This window comes from Prinia subflava, chromosome 23 (assembly GCF_021018805.1).
Source record: "Prinia subflava isolate CZ2003 ecotype Zambia chromosome 23, Cam_Psub_1.2, whole genome shotgun sequence".
Taxonomy (NCBI): domain Eukaryota; kingdom Metazoa; phylum Chordata; class Aves; order Passeriformes; family Cisticolidae; genus Prinia; species Prinia subflava.
In genome coordinates this window covers 3013902-3036041 of record NC_086269.1, presented here as the reverse complement: position 1 = coordinate 3036041, position 22140 = coordinate 3013902, and the positions used below count along the sequence as shown (strand labels likewise).

Sequence of the window (22140 nt, the reverse complement as noted above, 5' to 3'; positions counted from 1 at the left end):
GCCAGCGAGTCGGGCTGGAGCTCCCTCTTGGCTCTGCTGCCTGGGGGAAAGCGGACAGGGTCCAAACACCCACCCGAGGGGTCCAACACTCTCCCGAGGGGTCCAAACACCCACCCGAGGGGTCCAACACTCTCCCGAGGGGTCCAACACCCACCCGAGGGGTCCAAACACCCACCCGAGGGGTCCAAACACCCACCCGAGGGGTCCAACACCCACCCAGGCCATCTAAACACCTACCCAGGGGGTCAAACACCCATCCAAGGGGTCTAAGCACCCACCCGAGGGGTCCAACACCCACCCGAGGGGGCCCGAGCTCAGCCCAGCCCCGTTTTCCCCCCTCAGGGTGACCCAGCCCCGCTCCGAGGGCGCAGCGCAGCTGTGAAATCCCGAATCCGCGGCTGGCCCCGGAGCCACCTCCGCCTGCCCCGCGCCTCTCCCCGCTCCCGGCGCCGCTCCAGCCTCCGGCAGAAGCTCCCGGAGCGCTGCGGGCGAGGGTTGGCCGCGGGTTTGCTCTCCCAGCCTCGTGGTTTTGGGTTTTTTATTTATTTAATTCGATTTTCTCTCTCTCTCTCTTTTTTTTTTTTTTTTTCTTTTTTTTTCTTTTTTAAAGAAGAAATTGGGAAGGAAGAAGCCCGGCCCAGGGACAGCCCCGCGCCCCGGCCGGCCCCCAGCGCCGGGGCCGGGGGATGCGGGGCGGGCGCGGGGGCGGGCGCGGAGCCCCGCGGGGCCCCAGGTGAGCGCGGCGGGACGGGCCCGAACCGAGCCGGACCGAGCCCTCACCGAACCCGCTCTGAGCCTGAACCGAGCCCCGAACTGAGCTCCGAACCGAGCCCAGCACAGAGCCCGAACCGAGCCCCGAACTGAGCCTGAACCGAGCCCGCTCCGAGTCCCGAACCGAGGCTGCACCGAGCCCCGAACTGAGCCTGAACCGAACCCGCCCCGAGCCCGAATCGAGCCCGAACCGAGCCCCGAACTGAGCCTGAACCGAACTCGCCCCGAGCCCGAACTGAGCCCGCACCGAGCCCGAACGGAGCCCCGAACCGAGCCAGCACCGAGCCCGCACTGAGCCCGGTCCGATCCCGAACCGAACCCGAACCGAGCCTGCACTGAGCCCGCTCCGAGCTCCCTCCGAGCCCCGCAGCCCCCGCAGCGATGTCCCGGCCCGGCAGCCCCCGGCCCGGCCCCCCGGAGCAGCCCCGGGCCCAGCCGGTCCCGCCGCCAGGTACGGGGGGTGCTGGCCCGGGGGGGACACGGAGGGGACAAAGCGGAGCGCGGGGTGGGGACACGGTGGGGACACGGTGGGGACGGGGGGGCGCGGCTGGGGAGCGCTGAGTGTGTGTGTGCAAGAGCAGGGGCTGCTCTGTGCCACGGGAAAGTTTTGGGATCCCAGGGAAGCCTGTGGGATCCTGGGGAATGTTTTGGGATCCCAGGGAATGTTTTGGGATCCCGGGGAATGTTTTGGGATCCCAGGGAACGTTTTGGGATCCCAGGGAAGGCTGTGGGATCCCGGGGAATGTTTTGGGATCCCGGGGAAGGCTGTGGGATCCCGGGAAAGGCTGTGGGATCCCGGTAGGTGTGTGCAGGGCTCTCAGGGGTGAATCAATAAATGTTTGTGTGTGTGCAGGGCTGGGGGCTCTGCCCGGGCCGAGGGGGCGTTTGTGGGGGATTGGTTCAGAGTTTGGGGTGTGGGGTCCATTTCTGGACACGGCGGGTGAGAGGGGAAGGGGAGGGAGGAGCGGGAGGGCACGGCCGGGGCTGGGGGGCAGCAGGGGGAGCGTGGCTGGGGAGGGGGGACAGGCAGGGAGTGTCTGGCTGAGTGTGTGACTGTGAACATCTGGGGGGGTGTGAACATCTGGGGGGTATTTGTGAATATCTGAGCCTGTGTTGGTGCCCCTGGCAGGGTTTGGGTGTGTTTGAACTTCTGAGTGTGTGTTTGAGTGTGATTGTGAACATTTGAGAGTGTGTTTGTGCAGGGTTATGAATGTCTGAGCATGTGCTGGTGCCCCTGGCAGGGTTTGGGTGTGTTTGAGCAGGACTGTGAACATCTGGGTGTGTGTTTGTGCATGATTGTGAACTTCTGAGCGTGTGTTGGTGCCCCTGGCAGGGTTTGGTTGTGTTTGATTTTCTGAGTGTGTGTCTGTGCAGGACTGTGAACATCTGAGTGTGTGTTTGAGTGTGACTGTGAGCATTTGAGAGTGTGTTTATGACTGTGAACATCTGACCACGTGTTTGTGGGTGATTTTGAACTTCTGAGTGTGTGTTGGTGCCCCTGGCAGAGTCTGGGTGTGTTTGAACTTCTGAGTTCCTGCAGTCTGTGCAGGACTGTGAACGTCTGGGAGTATGTTTGTGTTTGTGAACATCTGAGTGTGTGTTTGTGGGTGATTGTGAGCATATGAGTGTGTGTTTGAGTGTGATTGTGAACATTTGAGTGTGTTTGTGCAGGGTTATGAATGTCTGAGTGTGTGCTGGTGCCCCTGGCAGGGTTTGGGTGTGTTTGAACTTCTGAGTGTGTGTTTGTCCAGGCCTGTGAACATCTGGGTGTGTGTTTGTGCAGGATTGTGAGCATTTAAGTGTGTGTTTGAGTGTGATTGTGAACATTTGAGTGTGTTTGTGCAGAGTTACGAACATCTGAGTGTGTGCTGGTGCCCATGGCAGTGACTGTGTGTGATTGTGAACATCTGAGTGTGTGTTTCTGTGTGTTTGTGAATATCTGAGTGTGTGTTGGTGCCCCTGGCAGGGTTTGGGTGTGTTTGTGCGTGATTGTGAACTTCTGAGCGTGTGTTGGTGCCCCTGGCAGGGTTTGGGTGTGTTTGAACTTCTGGGTGTGTTTGTGCAGGATTGTGAGCATCTGGGGGTGTGTGTGTTTGAGTGTGATTGTGAACATCTGGACATGTGTTTGTGCAGGGCTATGAATGTCTGAGCATGTGTTGGTGCCCTGGCAGTGTTTGAGTGTGTCTGTGCAGGACTGTGAACACCTGAGCCTGTGTTTGTGTGCAACTGTGAACATTTGAGAGTGTGTTTGTGATTGTGAACATCTGAGTGTGTGTTTGCGTGTGATTGTGAATGTCTGAGCACGTGCTGGTGCCCCTGGCAGTGTTTGGGTGTTTGTGCAGGGCTGTGAACACCTGGGGGTGTGTTTGTGAACATCTGAGTGTGTGTTTGAGTGCAATTGTGAATATCTGAGTGTGTGTGTGTGTTTGTGAACATCTGAGCCTGTTTGAGTGTGACTGTGAACATTTGAGAGTTTGTGCAGGGTTGTGAACATCTGAGTGTGTGTTTGAGTGCGATTGTGAATATCTGAGTGTGTGTGTGTGTTTGTGAAGATCTGAGCTCGTGTTTGAGTGTGATTGTGAACGTCTGAGAGTGTGCTGGTGCCTCTGGCCGTGTTTGTGCAGGACTATGAACATCTGGGTGTGTGTTTGTGTGTAATTTTGAATATTTGAGCATGTGCTGGTGCCCCTGGCCGTGTTAGTGTGTGTTTATGTGCAACTGTGAACATCTGAGTGTGTGTTTGTGTTTGTGTGTGATTGTGAATGTCTGAGCGTGTGCTGGTGCCCCTGGCCGTGTTAGTGTGTGTTACTGTGTGATTGTGAATATCCGAGCCCGTGTTTGTGTGTGATTGTGAACAACTGAGTGTGTATTTGTGAATATCCGAGCCCGTGTTTCTGTGTGATTTTGAATATCTGAGTGTGTGTTTGTGTTTGTGAATATCCGAGCCCGTGTTTCTGTGTGATTGTGAATGTCTGAGCGTGTGCTGGTGCCCCGGCCGTGTTTTCCTGTCCGTGTGAGCTCAGCAGCTGCCGGGATCCCGCCGGGATTTCTCATCCCGAGCTCTCCGGCAGTTCCTGTCCCGGGGCCAAGCGCGGGGAGCAGCCGGGGGGGTGCGAGTGAAACCCCCCGGGGGATCGAGGGGCTGGGGCAGCTCCGGGAGCCTCACGGGGACCAGGCCCTGCAGAAGGGGATGGAAAACTTGGGGGGATCCTCTCCGAGCCCCCCGGAGCCCCTCTGGCTCGGCGTCCCCCGGTGCTGTCCCCGCCAAGCTTCTCGTGCAGAGAAAAAATTAAAAACGGCCTTAAAAACCCCACGGGAGGCTGAAACCCAGCAGGGCAGGAGCTGCAGGGACACACAAAAGGGGCCAAATCCACGGCGGGATCAGCTCCCAAAATCTCCCAAAATCTCCCCAAAATCTCCCCAAAATCCCCCAGAATCCCCCAGAATCTCCCCAAAGGGCCCCCGCAGCCCCTGCAGCTCCTGCAGCCCCTGCAGCTCCCGCAGCCCCTGAGCCCTTGCAGCCCCTGCAGCCCCTGCAGCCCCTGCAGCCCCTGCAGCCCCTGCAGCCCCTGCAGTTCCTGCAGCCCCTGCAGCCCCTGCAGCCCCTGCAGTTCCTGCAGCCCCTGCAGCCCCTGCAGCCCCTGCAGCCCCTGCAGTTCCTGCAGCCCCTGAGCCCCTGCAGCCCCTGCAGCCCCTGAGCCCCTGCAGCCCCTGCAGCCCCTGCAGCCCCTGCAGCCCCTGCAGCCCCTGCAGTTCCTGCAGCCCCTGAGCCCCTGCAGCCCCTGCAGCCCCTGAGCCCCTGCAGCCCCTGCAGCCCCTGCAGCCCCTGCAGCCCCTGCAGCTCCTGCAGTTCCTGCAGCCCCTGCAGCCCCTGCAGTTCTGCAGCCCCCTGCAGCCCCTGCAGCCCCCTGAGCCCCTGCAGCCCCTGAGCCCCTGCAGCCCCTGCAGTTCCTGCAGCCCTTGCAGCCCCTGCAGCCCTTGCAGCCCCTGCAGCCCCTGCAGCCCCCCGCAGCCCCTGCAGCCCCCGCAGCCCCTGCAGCCCCTGCAGTTCCTGCAGCCCCTGCAGTTCCTGCAGTTCCTGCAGCCCCTGCAGCCCCTGCAGCCCCTGCAGCCCCTGCAGTTCCTGCAGCTCCTGCAGCTCCTGCAGCCCCTGAGCCCCTGCAGCCCCTGCAGCCCCTGCAGCCCCTGCAGCCCCTGCAGCCCCTGCAGTTCCTGCAGCTCCTGCAGCTCCTGCAGCCCCTGCAGCCCCCTGCAGCCGTGTCCAGGGCAGCTGCAGGGGGATGGGTTTCCCGGCTTTCCCTCCTTCCCCAGGTGGGAAATGGCGAGCTGGGAATGCAAAGAGCTTTTTGCCAGGGGTTTGTCCCCAGCCCGGCTCAGCACAGCTCCTGTACCAGCAGCTGGGGCGGGCATTTTAAAGAGCAGCTTAAAAATCTGCGAAATGCGTCGGGGGAAATGGTTTGGGGAATTTTTCTGCCTGCCCTGTGGCTGCAGGGAGCTGTGGGTGGGTAGGGAGTGGTTCAGCTCCCTGGTGTGCTGGTGGCCTGAGCGGGGAGCACTGGGACCTGGCTGAGGGGACATCCACCAGTGCCAGCTCCGTGTTCCCACGTTGGAGGGGCACCTGTGAGTGCCCAGTTTGGTATTCCCAAGTTTAAGGGGCATCTGTGAGTGCTCAGTTCAGTGTTCCCACGTTTGAGGGGCAACTGTGAGTGCCCAGTTTGGTGTTCCCATCTTGGGTGGGCACCCATCAGTGCCCAGTTTGGTGTTCCTGTCTTAGAGGGGCGTCCATGAACACCCGATTTGGTGTTCCCAGGTTGGCGGGGCATCTGTGAGTGCCCAGTTTGGTGTGTCCAGTTGGGGACCTCTTGTCCTGTTCCCACATTTAAGAGGCATCTGTGAGCGCACAATTTGGTGTTCCCACAATTAAGGGGCATCTGTGAGTGCCCAGTTCAGTGTCCCCATCTTGGATGAACATCCATCAGTGTCCAGTTCAGTGTTTCCATATTGGAGGGGCATCTGTGAGTGCCCAGTTTGGTGTGTCCCAGTTGGGGACCTGTTGTCCCTGTTCCCATATTTGAGGGGCATCCATGATTGCCCAATTTGGTGTTCCCACATTTGAGGGGCATCTGTGAGTGCCCAGTTCAGTGTTCCCATCGTGGATGGGCATCCATCATTGCTCAGTTCAGTGTTTCTGTGTTGGAGGGGCATCTGTGGGTGCCCAGTTTGGTGTGTCCCAGTTGGGGACCTCTTGTCCCTGTTCCCTGTTGTAGAGGCATCCATGAGTGCCCAGTTTGGTGTTCCCATGTTTGAGAGGCATCCATGAGTGCCCAGTTCCATGTTCCCAATTTGAAGGGGTCTCACCTCCATCCCAAACCATTCCAAACCACCCCAAACCACCCCAAACCACCCCAAACCATCCCAAACCATCCCAAACCTCCCCAAACCTCCCCTCCTCTTCCCCAGCTCCTCCCAAGGGACACCCACGGTGCGAACCTGAGCAGAGCCAGACCAATTTCTCCTCCTTTGCAGCACGAGGAGGCCCCGAATTCCCACCTGCCCGGTGGGAAGAGCCTCAGTTCCATCCCTGCCCCTCCTCGGGGAGCAGCTGGGTGCTGCCCCACCCCAAATCCTCGTGTCCGTGTGATTTTGGGGAGGGAGGAGCGGCCAGGCCGGGCCGTGCTGTCCCTGTGACATTTGGGTGCAGAGCCCTGGTGGCTTGGGCTGGGGCCAGCGGCTCTGTCACGCAGCACCGAGCCTGGGAACCTTTCCTTTCCTTTCCTTTCCTTTCCTTTCCTTTCCTTTCCTTTCCTTTCCTTTCCTTTCCTTTCCTTTCCTTTCCTTTCCTTTTCCTTTCCTTTCCTTTCCTTTCCTTTCCTTTCCTTTCCTTTCCTTTCCTTTCCTTTCCTTTCCTTTCCTTTCCTTTCCTTTCCTTTCCTTTCCTTTCCTTTCCTTTCCTTTCCTTTCCTTTCCTTTCCTTTCCTTTCCTTTCCTTTCCTTTCCTTTCCTTTCCTTCCCAAACCTTCCCAAACCTTCCCAAACCTTCCCAAACCTTCCCTTCCCTTCCCTTCCTTCCCTTCCCTTCCCTTCCCTTCCCCTTCCCTTCCCTTCCCTTCCCTTCCCTTCCCTTCCCCTTCCTTCCCTTCCCTTCCCTTCCCTTCCCTTCCCTTCCCTTCCCTTCCCTTCCCCTTCCCTTCCCTTCCCTTCCCTTCCCTTCCCTTCCCTTCCCTTCCCAAACCTTCCCAAACCTTCCCAAACCTTCCCAAACCTTCCCAAACCTTCCCAAACCTTCCCAAACCTTCCCAAACCTTCCCAAACCTTCCCTTCCCAAACCTTCCCTTCCCAAACCTTCCCTTCCCAAACCTTCCCTTCCCACCTTCCCAAACCTTCCCTTCCCAAACCTTCCCTTCCCAAACCTTCCCTTCCCAAACCTTCCCAAACCTTCCCTTCCCTTCCCAAACCTTCCCAAACCTTCCCTTCCCAAACCTTCCCTTCCCAAACCTTCCCAAACCTTCCCAAACCTTCCCAAACCTTCCCAAACCTTCCCTCCCCTCCCCTCCCCTCCCCATTTTACAATTTCTATACTCCCACTCTGAGGAATAATCAGGGAATTTGGGGTTCCAGGCTGTTTTGGCCCGGCTCACTGGGTTTGCTGCTGTTCCCCCGATGCACACAGAGTTTTTTTTTCCCTGGAATTTTGTCCCCTGGCATCTCTGGAGATGGGCCGGGTGCCACCACAGCCGGTCCCACCCAGCAGGGACAGGGGCACGGCAAACCATGGCCCTGAAATAGCCACAGGCAGTTTGCAGAGAGAAGAGGCCTCTGTCTGCCCTGGTAATTTTTTTTTTTTTCAGAGGAATTAACAGAAAACAGGAGGAAAAAACAAGATTTTTTTGCGTGGTGAGATGATCCTTCCTTCACTGGGGGGAAACAGGGACAGTGGGAAGGAGGAGAGGCTCTTCCTCCTCCTCCTCCTCCTGGTGAAGAAGGAGACAAATCCCTCCCCAGCAGCAAAACCCCCTTGAGGTTTTTTCATTCCCACTCCTTTTTCCCTTCCCATTTCCCACCCTCCTGCCCCTCTCCACATCCCCAATCCCTGCCTTTGTCCCAGCTTGGGACACACATTTTTCCTTAATTCTTTCTGCCTGTTCCCAACGATTTTGCCCCGAGGTGTGAGAGGAGGCGGAAAAAGGAAAAAGCTGTTTCGTGCTCAGCCCCAAACACGAAACATTCAGACCCAAACCAGCCCTGGGGGCCTGCACGAGGTGCCCCAAGCAGGGAATTCTCAGCAGGAATCGGGGCCACCTCACCCAGGAACCCTTTTCTGGCACTGTCCTGCTCTGGGATGGGGGTAGGAACAAAAAAAACCCCATCCAAAATCAAAATAAACAGATTTTTTCTTTCCTCAGCACTGATTTAAATGCAGGATTGCAGAGTTGCACGCAGCCATCCTCAAAGTGCAAAAACCCCGCCTGAAAAAAAGCCCTGAAAGCAACAAAACTGAATTATTTTACCCCCCAAAAAAGACTTTTTTACAGCATTTCTGTTTTTTCTTCCCGAATTTTTCTTGTCAGCACCCGAAAACGCTTCGCTCATGTTTGTTCTTTGAACAAACAGCGAAGCTTACGAAGAAAAAGAAACCCAAGAGAAAAAAACCAAAAAAACCTAAAAAAGAGGCAGATTTCTGGCTTTTTTTTCCAAGTTTCTGGGTTTGAGCAGAACAAAGCCAGGCCTTGGGGCTGTGTCGCCCCTGCTCCCGCTCCAGCTCCTGATTGAATTTCCTTGGAAAGCGCCTGCCTGGGAGCTGCAGAAACCCAAGCCCTCCTCGGGGTATTTGCTGAATTTCTGGTGATTTCTCCCCGAATTTTCCATGCCTGGAGTTCCCCCTCCTGCGGGACGGGCACCAAAATCCCTTCCCCTGTCCTGGTTTTGGGAATTTCCTTTGGGATCTGTGCGTGGGAGAAGTTTGGGGCTCCGTCTCCAAAAAATCCCATTTTTGTGCCTCAGTTTTTTAAGGAAAATCCCCGGAGCTCAGGGAAGGTGTGATGGGCACTGACTTCAATCTGTGCTGGAAAAATGCAAATTATTATCCTGGTTAATAACAGTGCCCAGCAGCTCCCGTTGATCCCCTCCTCAATTAACTTCTTTTTTTTTTTTTTTTTTTAAGGACTTAGCTCGGGAAGACACAAATTTTCCCTGCCAGGACCTGTGCTGGTTTAACCCCCAAAGGTTACCCAATTACCAGCCTGGCTCGGGCCTTAATTACTCCCTCCAGAGTTTCTCCCTGGTCTGTAATTCCCAGAATCTCCTTGGATCTGATCGCCCTCATTGCTTTCCAGGCTTCAGGGATAATTGCTTTTCCTTAAGGACACCCAGGATTTCCTTCCCTAAATTCCCAAATTTTCCAGTTTTTGGGGAGTTATCCCACCCCAGGTGCTGCTCAAACTCGAATTCAATCCCAAGCTGGATTTTTCCCTGTTTTTTCCCTGATTTTTTCCCACTTTTTCCCCCATTCCCTGCCCCCACAGTGGCTTTGGGGTGTTTTATGGTGGTTTTGGGATGAGACCTGCAGATGAGGAAAGGAGCCTGGTCCTTCCCTCTTTGTGTCCTGGGAAGTTTTGTTCTCCCTCTTTTCCAGTCCAGGCTTAAAAATCCCTTCTCCCCTTGCAGCTCCACACTGGAATGGTGCCTCAACACCCACAAAATGTAAATATATTTATTAATTAATTAATTAGTTAAATCGATTCTTGCTGGGTAAGGAATAATTCGTCCCGAATCGCTGCAATGCCAGAGGTGCTCCTCGCAGGGAATTTCTGTTTTATCTTCCCTGAAACCCCTCGTAGGAGCAATTCTTCCATGAATTTGGTTTGGAGGAGCTGGTTGGAGCCACGAGGGCCTCGGAGGGATGGGATCTGTGGGGACACCGACCTGGACTCGGGGTTTTGTCACCGAGGTCAAACTCCCAGCAGGGATGGACTGGACAGACGCTGGTCCTGGCCTGTCTGGCCCCAAAATTCCTCCCTCTCTTCCCACCCAAATTCTATAAATAACAAATAACAACAACTCCCAGCCCGCTGAGCTGCTTGGGGTTTTTGCGGGTTTGGTGTTTTTTTCTGCTTTGTTTTGCTTTTTGTGCATTTGGGAAGTCACTTCTCATGGAAACCGCTTTGTTTTTCGACCTCATTGTCCCAGAGTTTATCCAAAGCTTTGCCCAGGTGAGCAAAGAGGCCAAAGGTTTTCCAGGTGGGAAGAAAAGCTGTGCTGGATCTGTCCTGGCCGTGCTTTGGGCATCTCCCCTTCCCTCCCCTCCCTGTTTTTCCTTTCCCTGCCTAGCCCAGAATCCGAGGCAGCCTCAGTGCATTCATTTCAGACTGTAAATAAGGCTTTGGGATTTTTCCCAGCGGAGCAAACTTCCAAACCAGGATTTTGCTTCCCTCTGCTCCTGCCTGGCTCCGGCCATGGGAAGGATTTGCTCTGGTGCCGTCTCTTCTGCACTGGAAACCTGAAATATCCCTGAGATATCCCTGGAATATCCCTGGAATATCCCTGGGATGGGCCAGGCAGGCACCTGGGTGGGCCAGGAGAGACCCCAGGCTGGTTTTACCTGCACGAAAAGGAGAGCAGAGGGCACGAGCAGAGCCAGGCCCCATCCAGCATTCCCTGCTCCCTGTCCAGCATTCCCAAGGGATCAGAGGCAGGGAGAAGGGGTCTCCTGGGGGTCCCCACGCTGGCAGGAGTCACACCCCGTGGTGTTTGGATGCTCCCCAAGAGCTCAGATGTGGATCCAGATGTGCTCAGACCCCCTTCTCCCTCCCACCAAACATCTGCCTGCCGAAGGGATGGGATTTATTTCCACATTCCTCCATCCAGCCTCTCTTCAGCTCCTGGTTGGAGAAGTTTTCCTTCCCTTTCTGCCCCTCCCTGGGACTGGGAATGGGCACGTGCCAGCCTGGGGATGTGCCCGTCCCTCTCCTGCCCCCGGATTCCTTCCCTGGGAGCCAAAGGCACTCGGGAGGAAGAGGGAGAGAGGAATGAGCCCCAGGAGCGGCGTGGGTCACCAGGCACAGCCCAGGAACGCTGAGCAGGAGCCACGGGACACCCGGGGGGGTTTGACCCCAAACCACGGCCCCAGCTCTGCCTCTTCCACATCCCCTGGGGGTCTGGGCAGCTGGGGAAGGGAACACACAGGGGTTTGGGAGCTGTGCTGGCTGCGGTGCAGCTCCTGCTGCTGCTGCTGGAGGAGCTCTGCCTCATCCCGGCGCCCTCCAGGATGCTGCTCCCGCCTTTTGTTTGTCCGGCTCTGTGGGAATGCTGAGCTCAGCCCATTCCCGAGCTCAGCCCACCAGGATTCCCGAGCTCAGCCCATCACGATTCCCGAGCTCAGCCCATCAGGAATCCTCAGCTCAGCTCCTCAGGGATCCCGAGCTCAGCTCCTCAGGAATCTCAAGGTCAGCCCATCAGGATTCCCGAGCTCAGCCCATCAGGAATCCCGAGCTCAGCTCCTCAGGATTCCCGAGCTCAGCCCATCAGGATTCCCGAGCTCAGCCCATCAGGGATCCCGAGCTCAGCTCCTCAGGATTCCCGAGCTCAGCTCCTCAGGATTCCTGAGCTCAGCCCATCAGGATTCCCGAGCTCAGCCCATCAGGAATCCCGAGCTCAGCCCATCAGGATTCCCGAGCTCAGCTCCTCAGGATTCCCGAGCTCAGCTCCTCAGGATTCCCGAGCTCAGCTCCTCAGGGATCCCGAGCTCAGCCCATCAGGAATCCTCAGCTCAGCCCATCAGGATTCCCGAGCTCAGCCCATCAGGAATCCCGAGCTCAGCCCATCAGGGATCCCGAGCTCAGCCCATCAGGAATCCTCAGCTCAGCCCATCAGGAATCCCGAGCTCAGCTCCTCAGGAATCCCGAGCTCAGCCCATCAGGAATCCCCAGCTCAGCTCCTCAGGATTCCCGTGCACTTTTCCCCCTGCTCAGAGCCAGGGGTGGCCCCAGGAGCTCCTGCACTCCCCGGGGCCTCCCTGAATTCCCAGAGGGATGTTGGTACAGGAATTTTACTGGATCCTCACTTACAGCCACAAAGTTTTCCAGCTTCTCTGCATCTTTCCTCTCTCCTCTCCTATTTTCCCACATCCCTGGTGGACTTTGGAGCTCGCTGATGTCTCGGGACTCCCATGACGGATGGATTTGGACTTTGGGATCGGGGAGAATAATCAGAAAACCGGCTCCATGTGCACGTCCTGGGCTTGGCAAAAGAAGAGAGTAGCTCCACATCTATCCCTTTCCTGATCTCTGGTACCTCAGGGCAGTGCTGTGATTTACTGAAATTGGAATTATTATTTTTTTGGATAAGTCTGTTCCCAAACCCAGAGATCTGAGCTGCCCTCCCTGTGCCAGGGCAGCTCCACCTCCCCCTCGTGCTGCTCCTCAGGGAGCAGAGCCCTGGACTCATCCCAGGCTCTCAGGAGGATCTGCCCTGGCCAGGAAGGGTCTGGAGGTGCAGGAATTTTTGGGAGAAGTGAGAGATGTCCCATCCCAAGGGCAGGCTGGCCTCAGGGGTTTGCCTGGGCTCATGGTTGGTTTTAAACGTGATGGATTCAGGTCAAGCCTGGTCCTGCTCTGGGGGCAGCAGGGAGAAGGGAGCCGGGGGGGCTCAGCTTGGCAGGGCACCCCCGGAGCAGGGCCTGGGGGGATTTAAAGGAGGAGAGGGAGCTGTGGGATGAGCCTGTGCCAGGCATGGAGGTGTCTGCTCACCTCCTCCTGTGCCAGCAGAGCTGCTGCCTCTCCTTGGGGGCATTTTGGGAGCTGCTGCTCGAGCGTTTCCCTGGATATTGCCTCTGCACTTCCCTGGACATTTCCTCTGCACTTCCCTGGATATTCCCTCTGCATTTCTTGGGGCATTCCCTCTCCATTTCCCAGGACATCCCCTCTGCACTTCCCTGAGCATTCCCTCTGCACTTCCCAGGGCATTTCCTCTGCATTTCTTGGAGCATTCCCTCTCCATTTCTCTGGATATTCCCTCTCCACTTCCCTGGACATTCCCTCTGCATTTCTTGGGACATTTCCTCTGCATTTCTTGGAGCATCCCCTCTGCATTTCCCTGGACATTCCCTCTCCATTTCCCAGGACATTCCCTCTGCATTTCCCCGTGGATCCCAAGGGACAGGGAGCCGTGGGGCAGGACCCTGTGGGGTCTGTGCCGACCCCATGCGTGTCCAGCTGCCCCCAGCCCCTCCCTGGGGCCAGGCTGTGACCCCGAGGGCAGACAGGGCCCTCTCCCACCCCATTCCGGGGGGAGCTGGGGGTCAGCACCATCCCCACATCCCCGTGGCCCTGCCAGGCGAGGCAGGGAAGGATCAGCTCAACCCCAAACTCCATTCCCGTCTATTTTTGTCCCTCTCTGGGCCAGCTTGTTCCCGGGGGAGTTAATTTAATTGCCACCTTCCTCCCTGCGTGGCTGTGGTTGTGTGTGAGGGTAATTACGAGTGTGAAGTGGACACAGCAGGGCCGAGCCTGGGCTCCATCCCAGCGGGAGCAGCAGCCTGGATATCCCCATGGATCCACCCAGCCAGGGCTGCTGCTGTCCCACGGAGCTCCAGACATCCCCAGGAACGGGCACAGAGGGGCCAAGGGATGCTCTGGAGGCAGCACAGAGGGGCAGGGATGGGGATCTGCTGGAGCTCTCCCTGTGCCACCTGATTTTCCAGCTCTTCTTCCCAATCCCTGACCTGCAGGGAAGGGGCTCTGGTGGTGCTGTGGCTGTTCTGGGCAGCCCTGGGGGTGTTTTAAGCCCTGAACACGCTCTGGGCATCTCACAGCAGAAACCAGAGCTCTGCTTCCTTCCCAGGGGCTCTGTGGGAGCTTCACCCTCTGTGCCCTGCCCTGGCTCCACTCAGGGCTCCTCATCCCACAGGATTTCGTGTCTGGCTTTGGATCAGGGCTGACCTGGGCCTTGACAGAGGCTGTGGATGCAGCAAGGTGTGGATGTTATTCACCCCCACGCCCGTGGGGAGAGGACAGCCTGCTCTCCTCACCTCTCCCTGGCTTTCCAGAGGCACGGGAACAGCTTTTCTCCCATCTGGGGCTCCCGTGCTCCCACTCCGTTGGGATTTGGAGCCAACGCTGTTGAGCAAAATTCAGCTGGAGCTGTTTTATTTCCCTTGGTTGAGCCCCAAAATCGCCTCACCTGTGAGAGCTGTGAGCTCTCTCTGTGCCAGGATGAATTTTCCTTCCCACAAACCCCCGCCCGTGTCAGGGGGCCCCAGGCTGGATCTGCACCCTGGCGAGGGCAGAGCGGGGAAACTGAGGCACGTGGCTGGCCTTGGGGGCTGTTGTGGAGCTGGGAGGGGATCAGCATCACCCCAAACCAGCTGCAGCCCCCGGGCAGCATTTCCAGGCTGCTGCTGATCCCGGGAACCCCCAGAATTCCCTCATTATGCTCCTTTTAATTATCCATAATTGCCCTCTTTCCTCCTCGGCTCTGGCGTGTGGGACCCTGGGTTTATTGAGGAAAATGAAGCGTCCCGGGTCCCTTTCCCCCCTTCCCCTCCCCTCCCTTCCCCTCCCCTCCCCTCCTCGCAGGGCTCCTGTTGCAGCCAGGGCAATTACAGCTCCCCGCTCTCCCTCCCTCTGCCCTAAACTATAATTTAGTTTTATAAAAAGTGCTCTCAGCCCTTGTTGTGCAAGACGCTGCCATTCCGGGGGATGGGCAGAGGCCTGGGGCGGCGGGGAGGGGGCTGGGGCAGGGGGGCATCGCACCGAGCCCCCTCCCCCGGGCACCCCCGGGCACCCCCGGGCACCCCCGGGCACCCCACGCTCCCCACGGGACGGAGCAGCGCTGAGGGTGGCCCTGCCTCCTCCTGGCTTTCTGCACGGGGGTTTTCTGCACCGCGGTTTCTCCCCTGGGGAATAACTCCGCTCCTTTCGGGTTTTTCCCTCCCCATCCGGGGGTCCTGCGGGGGTCGCTGCCGCCCCGGGGTCCCGGGGGATGAGGGAAGGTGGCAGGCAGCTCCCGCGGGGAGGACAGTGGCCCTTTCATGGGAACTGGGGATGAAAAATCCAGCTTGGGCTGCTGAGTGTAACCAGATCCTTCGGCTTTTCGGAGAAGGAATGTGAGAGCTTGGGAGGGTTTTTGGGATGGCGCTGCGGCGGGGTGAGCACAGCGCAGGGATGCGGCCCCGGTGCCCCGAATCCCCCGCGCCGCAGGGATGTGGCTCGGGAATCAGAGCCCCAAAACCCCGAGCAGGGTCTGGGGGCTCAGCCCACCCGGGGGGCTCAGCTCTAACCCCGTTTCTCTCTCAGAGCCGGCTGAGCCCTCGCTCCCTGCCCCGAGGCCGATCCCAGCGCTGCCCCCGGCCGAGCCCGCCCGCCCCGCGGTGCCAGCGAAGGAGAAACCCCTGGAAGATGCCAAATCCCTGAGGAAAGGCGGCCGGGCCGAGCAGCGCGGCGCTCCCGAGGCTGTGACATGTGAGTGTTTCCCGCGGTGCCCGTGCCCCGGGCTGTGCCACCTCAGCAGCGGCGGGACTCGTCAGAAGCCGGGCAGAGGTGGGAACCGGCCCCTCCTCGCTTCCCTCCTCCCCACATCAAAGCTCCGAGCGAGCCTGAGTCACCTGGAGAGGCGAAAGCGAAGGGCGGTGCCCGGGGCGGCCGCGGTGCCCTCGGAGCTGCCCTGGGAAGGGTTGGGATCGTGGAGTGCCGCGGTGGGAAAAGGGATGAGCCTGAGGGAAAGGAGCGGGATGGAGCATCCCCCAAAAGGCCAGAGGGAGAGAGGAGACCCACAAAGAACCGTGGGCACAGCCCGGGATGTCCCCGTGGCACTGCCCTGGGTCATTTCCATGGGCACAGCTTCAGGATAGCTCCGTGGGCACAGCCCCGGGATGTCCCCATGGCACAGCTGGGGGTCATTTCCATGGCCACAGCTCTGGGATGTCCCCGTGGCACTGCCCTGGGGTGCTTCCGTGGGCAAAACTCCAGAATGTCCCCTTGCCACAGCTCCGGGATGTCCCCATGGGCACAGCCCTGGGGTATTTCCACGGGCACAGCTTTGGGATAGCTCTGTGGGCACAGCCCCTGATGTCCCTGTGGCACAGCCCTGGGGTATTTCCATGGACACAGCTCCGGGGTATTTCTGTGGGCACAGCCCTGGGATATTTCCATGGGCACAGCTCTGGAATGTCCCTGTGGCACAGACATGGGATATTTCTATGGGCACAGCCCCACGGCACAGCCCCGGGGTATTTCCATGGGCACAGCCCCGGGATGTCCCCATGGCACAGTTCTGGGATGTCCCTGTGGCACAGTTGTGGGATATTTCCATGGGCACAGTCCCTGGATGTCCCTGTGTCACTGCTCTGGGGCATTTCCATGAGCACAGCTCTGGGGTATTTCTATGGGCACAGCCCCACGGCACAGCCCCGGGGTATTTCCGTGGGCACAGCCCCGGGATGTCCCCATGGCACAGCTCTGGGATGTCCCTGTGGCACAGCCCCGGGGTGTATCTGTGGCACAGTCCCGGGATATTTCCATGGGCACAGCTCTAGGATGTCCCCATGGCACAGCTCTGGGATGTCCCTGTGTCACAATCCCGGGGTATTTCCATGGGCACAGCCCCGGGGTGTCCCTGTGGCACAGTTCTGGGGTGTATCTGTGGCACAGTCCTGGGGTATTTCCATGGGCACAGCCCTAGGGTATTTCTGTGGGCACAGTCCCGGGATATTTCCATGGGCACAGCCCCGGGATGTCCCTGTGGCACAGCTCTGGGGTGTATCTGTGGCACAGTCCTGGGGTATTTCCATGGGCACAGCCCCGGAGTGTTCCCCTGGGCACACCCCCGTGTCCCGCCGCGGCCCGGGCAGTTTCTGGAGCAAAGGCAGACGCGTCCCGCTGGGCAGCGCTGGCCTGGGCGAGTCCAGGGCAGGGGTGAGGCCGGTGCCGAGCCGGGCCGAGCCTGGCCGGGCCGGGCCGGGCTGCGGTGGCTGCAGGTGCCGGGCAGCACCTCCCGAGGGCCGGGCCGGGCTGCCCCTGCTCCGCTCCCCGGTGCGGGGCTGGGACAGCCGAGCCGGCAGATGCGGGAGCCTCTCCTGGAGCCGTCCCTGCCTGGATCCCAGGGGTTCTTTCCCAAGGCTGCCATTCCCTGTCTTATATTTTTTTTGTTTGTTTGGAAGGTTTTTTGTTTGGTTTTTTTTGTTTGTTTGTTTGTTTGTGGTTGTGGGTTTTTTGGTTTGGTTTTTTTTTTTTGGGGGGGAGGGGTTTTTTGCGGGGGTTGGGTTGTTTTGGGGGGTTTCTTGGGTTTTTTGGGGAGAGTGGTTTTTGTTTGTTTGTTTTGTTTTTTGTTTGTTTTTTGGGTGGGTTTTTTGGTGGAGTTTTTTGGGGGCTTTTTTTGGTGTTGATTTGTTTTTTGGGGTTTTTTTTGGTTTTTTGGGGTTGTGGTGTGGTTTTTTGGGGTTTTTTTTTGGTTTTTGGGTTTTTGTGTGTGTGTGTGTGTTTTGGTTTTTGGTTTTGGGGTTTTTTTGCTGGATGCAGGCGCGCAGCTCCCCTTCCCAAGGGTGGACGGGCCCTTCCCAGCGGGATGAGGGCGGTGGGATCGGGGCTGCCCCTGCGGGGAGCGGGCAGGGGAGGGGAGAGGAGGGCGAACCGCGGCGGGGAGAGCGCACGTTTCCCGCGGCGGAGCATCTGGGAGCTGGGCCCGCTGCCCACAGACATTCTGCACGCCTGAGTCACACCGCAGCCGCTGCACGGCCCCCTCCCCTCCCCAGCCCAGCCCCCCGGCCGCCCCCCACGGGCCCCGGGGCTGGGAGGGGCTCGGGCACCCTCCTGCTGCTGCTGGGTGAAGGGATCGTCCCCTCTCCCGGCCGGGAAAGGAGCAGCGTCACCTCTGGTGTCCCCCACTCCTCACTGCGCTGCTCTTGGAGGTGTCACCGTTGGTTTTTGGGGGTGATTTCCCTTTTGGCAGGACCTGGGGGTGACATTTGGGCTCTCCCATTCCCGTGCCAGGTTCAGGAGGGAGCGGGCAGAAGGGGCTGTGGGGTCCTGTCCTTGCCCCCCAGTGCCAGGGCTGGCCCCCTCCGAGGCTCAGCGCTGGTGCTCAAATCCCATTTTCCAGCATTTTGGAACGTTGGGATTGCGGGTTTGGGACTCAGGGTGTTGAGTTTCGGGCAGGATCAGCAGATCCAAGTGTTATTATATATTCCAATATTCCAATATTCCAAACCCTGGCAGTGGCTCGGGGAGGGTCCCAGCAGGGGAACCCCGGTGATGCTGCCCTGGGACAGCCTGAGGGGATCCAGGAGCTTCGGCTCATTGGAAATCCCCAAGTGAACACCCAGGAGGATTTTGGTTATTGAAGAGCTGTAGCCAGGCAGTTTCCCCCCAAATCCTGGTTTTCCAGGGCTGTTCCCCACCTCCTGCCTGGACTCCCCCATTACTGGAGGTGCCTCTTCCAGAAGAGCTCTGACCTCGTGTCTTAAAGGCCATCCTAAAAAAATGGGAGCTGTTTTCCTTAGCTTTGAGTGGGGGGATTCCTGGCTGCCTCTGGCTGCCCCTTGCCGGAGCCAGAGCGTGATTTTGATTTACAAACAGTTTAATCTGAGGAATGCAGCGGGATGGGGAGCGCCAAGTGCATCCTGCTGGAATCCCAGAGAATCCAGCTGCCGTCCATCCCCGGCTGCGGAGCTGCTGCTGCTCCTCCTGCCCCTGCCCTGCTCCCTGCGGGCTCAGCCCCTCCTGTCACAGCTCTGGGCAGCCCTGAGGTCACCCCGGTGCCACCTCACGAGGCAGGAGAGGGCACTGGACAAGGGTGCACAGGAAGGGAATGCTCCGTGAGGTTTTTAGGGAGGGGAGACCATTCCTGTTTTATCCAAGGCCTGTTTTCTGTCTCCCCAGCCTCCCATCTCCCCTGCGTTCAGCCCACTCTTCCCGCTCAGCTCTGGTTATTTTAAGTTCCCTTTCCCAGCTCCCAGTTTAACCTCCCTCTGAGCCCAGCTCAGCCTGGTAAAACCAAGCGCTGGCACCATCCACTTGTGCCCTTTGCCTTCCATTGATTTTATTTTCACCTCCCACCCACTTTATTTTCACCTTCCCTCTGTTTCGTTTTCCCGGACGCAGGGCAGGGCCCGCCCGTGCCCGCTCCAGCCCTGTGTCCCTGCTCAGAAAGCAGCTCCTGTTCCCCGGTGCCAGGAGGTGCCTTTGCCCTCGAGCCTCTCTCCTGAATCATCCCTTGTTTACTGCCACGGGGGAGGAAAAGCAAAATTTGGCCGAAGCAGCGCCAGACAGGGCTTGATTTGATTTATTTGTGGCGTTGCTGAGGAGGAGGAGGATGGGTGCTGGAACCTCTGTCCTCTCCCGGAGCACCACGGGTGAGGAGGCAGCGTGGGGACCTTGGGCGGCAGCCAGGGCCTGAGCCGCCCCTCTGGGAGAGCCTGGAGGGAGGCGCAGACACAGCCCTGAGTTATTTTCCTCCTCCTGCAGGGCAGTTCAGCCAGAGGTTGGGGAGACCTTAAGGAAGTGGCTGCGGGGCTGGGGAGGGGAGCAGGCTGGCTCTGCAGTGGGGCCTCTTCTCCGCTGGCCTCACAGAGGGCGGTGGGGACATCCAGGAGCTCTGTCTGGAAGCCTCGGGGGCTCCATCCCTCCTGGCTGTGCAGGGAGATCTCCTCCTTCAAGTCCTCTGATGAGTTTCAGCACATCCCTCATGATAAATCTTCATTTCTTGGGGTTTTTTCATCCCTTCCTCTCTCCGGAGATTTTGCCTCCTTCCTCCAGCCACCTTTTCCACACCTCCTGTTCCATCTCCATCCTCTTGCTCCATCCCTCCATCCCTCCATCCATCCATCCATCCATCCCTCCATCCATCCATCCATCCATCCATCCCTCCATCCATCCATCCATCCCTCCATCCATCCATCCATCCCTCCATCCATCCATCCATCCCTCCATCCATCCATCCCTCCATCCCTCCATCCATCCATCCATCCATCCATCCCTCCATCCCTCCATCCATCCATCCATCCATCCCTCCATCCATCCATCCATCCCTCCATCCATCCATCCCTCCATCCATCCATCCATCCATCCATCCATCCCTCCATCCCTCCATCCATCCATCCATCCATCCCTCCATCCATCCATCCATCCCTCCATCCATCCATCCCTCCATCCATCCATCCATCCCTCCATCCATCCATCCATCCATCCATCCATCCATCCATCCCTCCATCCCTCCATCCATCCATCCATCCATCCATCCCTCCATCCATCCATCCATCCGTCCATCCATCCATCCATCCGTCCGTCCATCCATCCCTCCATCCATCCATCCATCCATCCCTTCATCCATCCCTCCCTCCCTCCCTCCATCCATCCATCCATCCATCCATCCCTCCATCCATCCCTCCATCCATCCATCCATCCATCCATCCATCCATCCATCCCTCCATCCATCCCTCCATCCATCCATCCATCCATCCCTCCATCCATCCCTCCATCCATCCATCCATCCATCCATCCATCCATCCATCCATCCATCCCTCCATCCATCCATCCATTCCATCCCTCTCTCCCCGTGTCCATCTGCGGGTTCCCCTTTCTCCCCGGTCTCCGTGCCCGCGTTTCTCCCTGCGGGCAGTGCAGGGAGGGGTTAACGCCCTTCTCTCCCCCCAGGCCAGCCCCCGGTTCGGGGCTCGCAGCCCCCCGGGCCCTGCACCCTCCCCCTGCCCAACGGCGAGGCGGGGAACGGGCAGTGCCGGGCGCCGCCCGCGCCGCAGAGGCCGCACCGAAAGCTGCAGCAGCACCACTCCATCAACAGCCAGGGCAGCAAGAAGAGCAAGGGCAGCTCCAAGTCGCCCTCTTCCCACATCCCCATCGAGGCGCAGGAAGGTACTGGGGGGTCCCCCGGGGGTCTTTCCAGCCGTTCTCTTTGGGCCCTGTGGGTTTCTTATCCTTTTCTCCATTAGAGACAGGATTAATATTCAGAGAGGCAGTTTTCAGATGTTTGTTAATTCTTATCTATAGCATAATCTCACAGGTTGTGAGTTCCAGCTAACAAAGTGAAAAATGGCTCTGTCCCTAACTCTTTCCAAGGCCTTTGAAGCACAAATTGTCTGATTACGAGATGACACCTAAATTATTTTTACTTTTAACCCAATAACCAACCACCTCTGGTCTGCAATGCGGATTTTCCTACCCAATTCCAAAACACCATCCAGACCCATGGAGAAGAAGGTGAAAGAAGGACTGGCCAAAGCCCTAAATCCTCCATCTTACTTTATATATATATTACTGTATTCTGAAACCTTAAACTCTGAGTTTCCACCCTGTGGCATCACAGATTTCTATTCAAATTACACACCCACAATCCCAGTGCTATCACTCAATTTTGGAAGCCTTTTTTAAGGAGTCAGATCAATGCAGTGTTTGCTTGCCTGTCAGCACAGAAAGTCTGGAATTCTCAGGGTTCCTACAGGGCCCCTCATCCCTTGGGATCTCTCGGGTGCCACCCCCCGAGCCCAGCAGGACCCCCGGACCCTCCTGGCAGCCTCTGCAGGCGGGTGCTGGGCGGGGCCCTCTCCTGTCCTCCAAAATCGGCCTCTCTGCAGGGCTGGGAGTTGAGGGAGCCCCTGGGGCAGCGGCTGCCTCCCGACCCCTTTTCCCTCCCTTCCATGAATTCCTGAGGGGGGATTTCCCCCCTGGTGGTGCTCCCCCAGCATCCCCCCCCGTGCCGGGCTCTGTCTCCCCAGACTGCTGCGTCCACTGCATCCTCTCCTGCCTCTTCTGCGAGTTCCTGACCCTCTGCAACATCGTGCTGGACTGTGCCACCTGCGGCTCCTGCACCTCCGAGGACTCCTGCATCTGCTGCTGCTGCTGCAACTCGGGCGAGTGCGCGGACTGCGACCTGCCCTGCGACATGGACTGCGGCATCATCGACGCGTGCTGCGAGTCCGCCGACTGCCTGGAGATCTGCATGGAGTGCTGCGGGCTCTGCTTCTCCTCCTGAGGCCCCTCTGGGCCGGGGGAGCCGCGCTGGGACCGCCCCGGGCCCGGCCGGCCCCTCAAACCCCGCGGGGGAGGAGGAGAAGGAGGAGGAGGGAGAAGCCCTCGTTGGAATCCTCATCCCTGGAGGCGGAGGACGCTGCCCGGGCGAGCCCGGGGGCTCCGGCAGTTCCCGCCCCGCTCTACCTCTGCCCGCACCGGGGACCGGGAGCCTCCTGCCACCTGAGCCGAGAGCAGGAGCGCCCGGCCCGGGGGACACCGGGCTTGGGGACAGCCCGTCCCGCGGGGACACCCGGCTTGGGGACAGCCCTGCCCAGGGAGACACCCGGCTTTGGGGACAGCCCGGCCTGCGGGGACACCCGGCTTTGGGGACAGCCCTGCCCAGGGAGACACCCGG

General features: G+C 58.7%; 1 protein-coding gene across 4 annotated transcripts; it reads left to right on the top strand.

Annotated features, from left to right (window-relative positions):
- The first annotated feature begins 269 nt into the window (after positions 1 to 269).
- Positions 270 to 21764, top strand: MDFI (MyoD family inhibitor). 4 transcript variants are annotated; one of them, XM_063418624.1, is made up of 4 exons: positions 270 to 1222; positions 15063 to 15305; positions 20415 to 20630; positions 21491 to 21764. In XM_063418624.1, exons 1-4 carry the CDS (start codon positions 1153 to 1155, stop codon positions 21745 to 21747), a joined length of 786 nt encoding a protein of 261 aa, XP_063274694.1. In that variant the 5' UTR covers positions 270 to 1152; the 3' UTR covers positions 21748 to 21764. The 4 variants fall into 4 exon arrangements, with proteins under 4 accessions (XP_063274694.1, XP_063274696.1, XP_063274695.1 ...); XM_063418626.1 differs by lacking the exon at positions 270 to 1222 and adding an exon at positions 14734 to 14913; XM_063418625.1 differs by lacking the exon at positions 270 to 1222 and having other exon boundaries at positions 14734 to 15227.
- Positions 21765 to 22140: the final 376 nt, after the last annotated feature.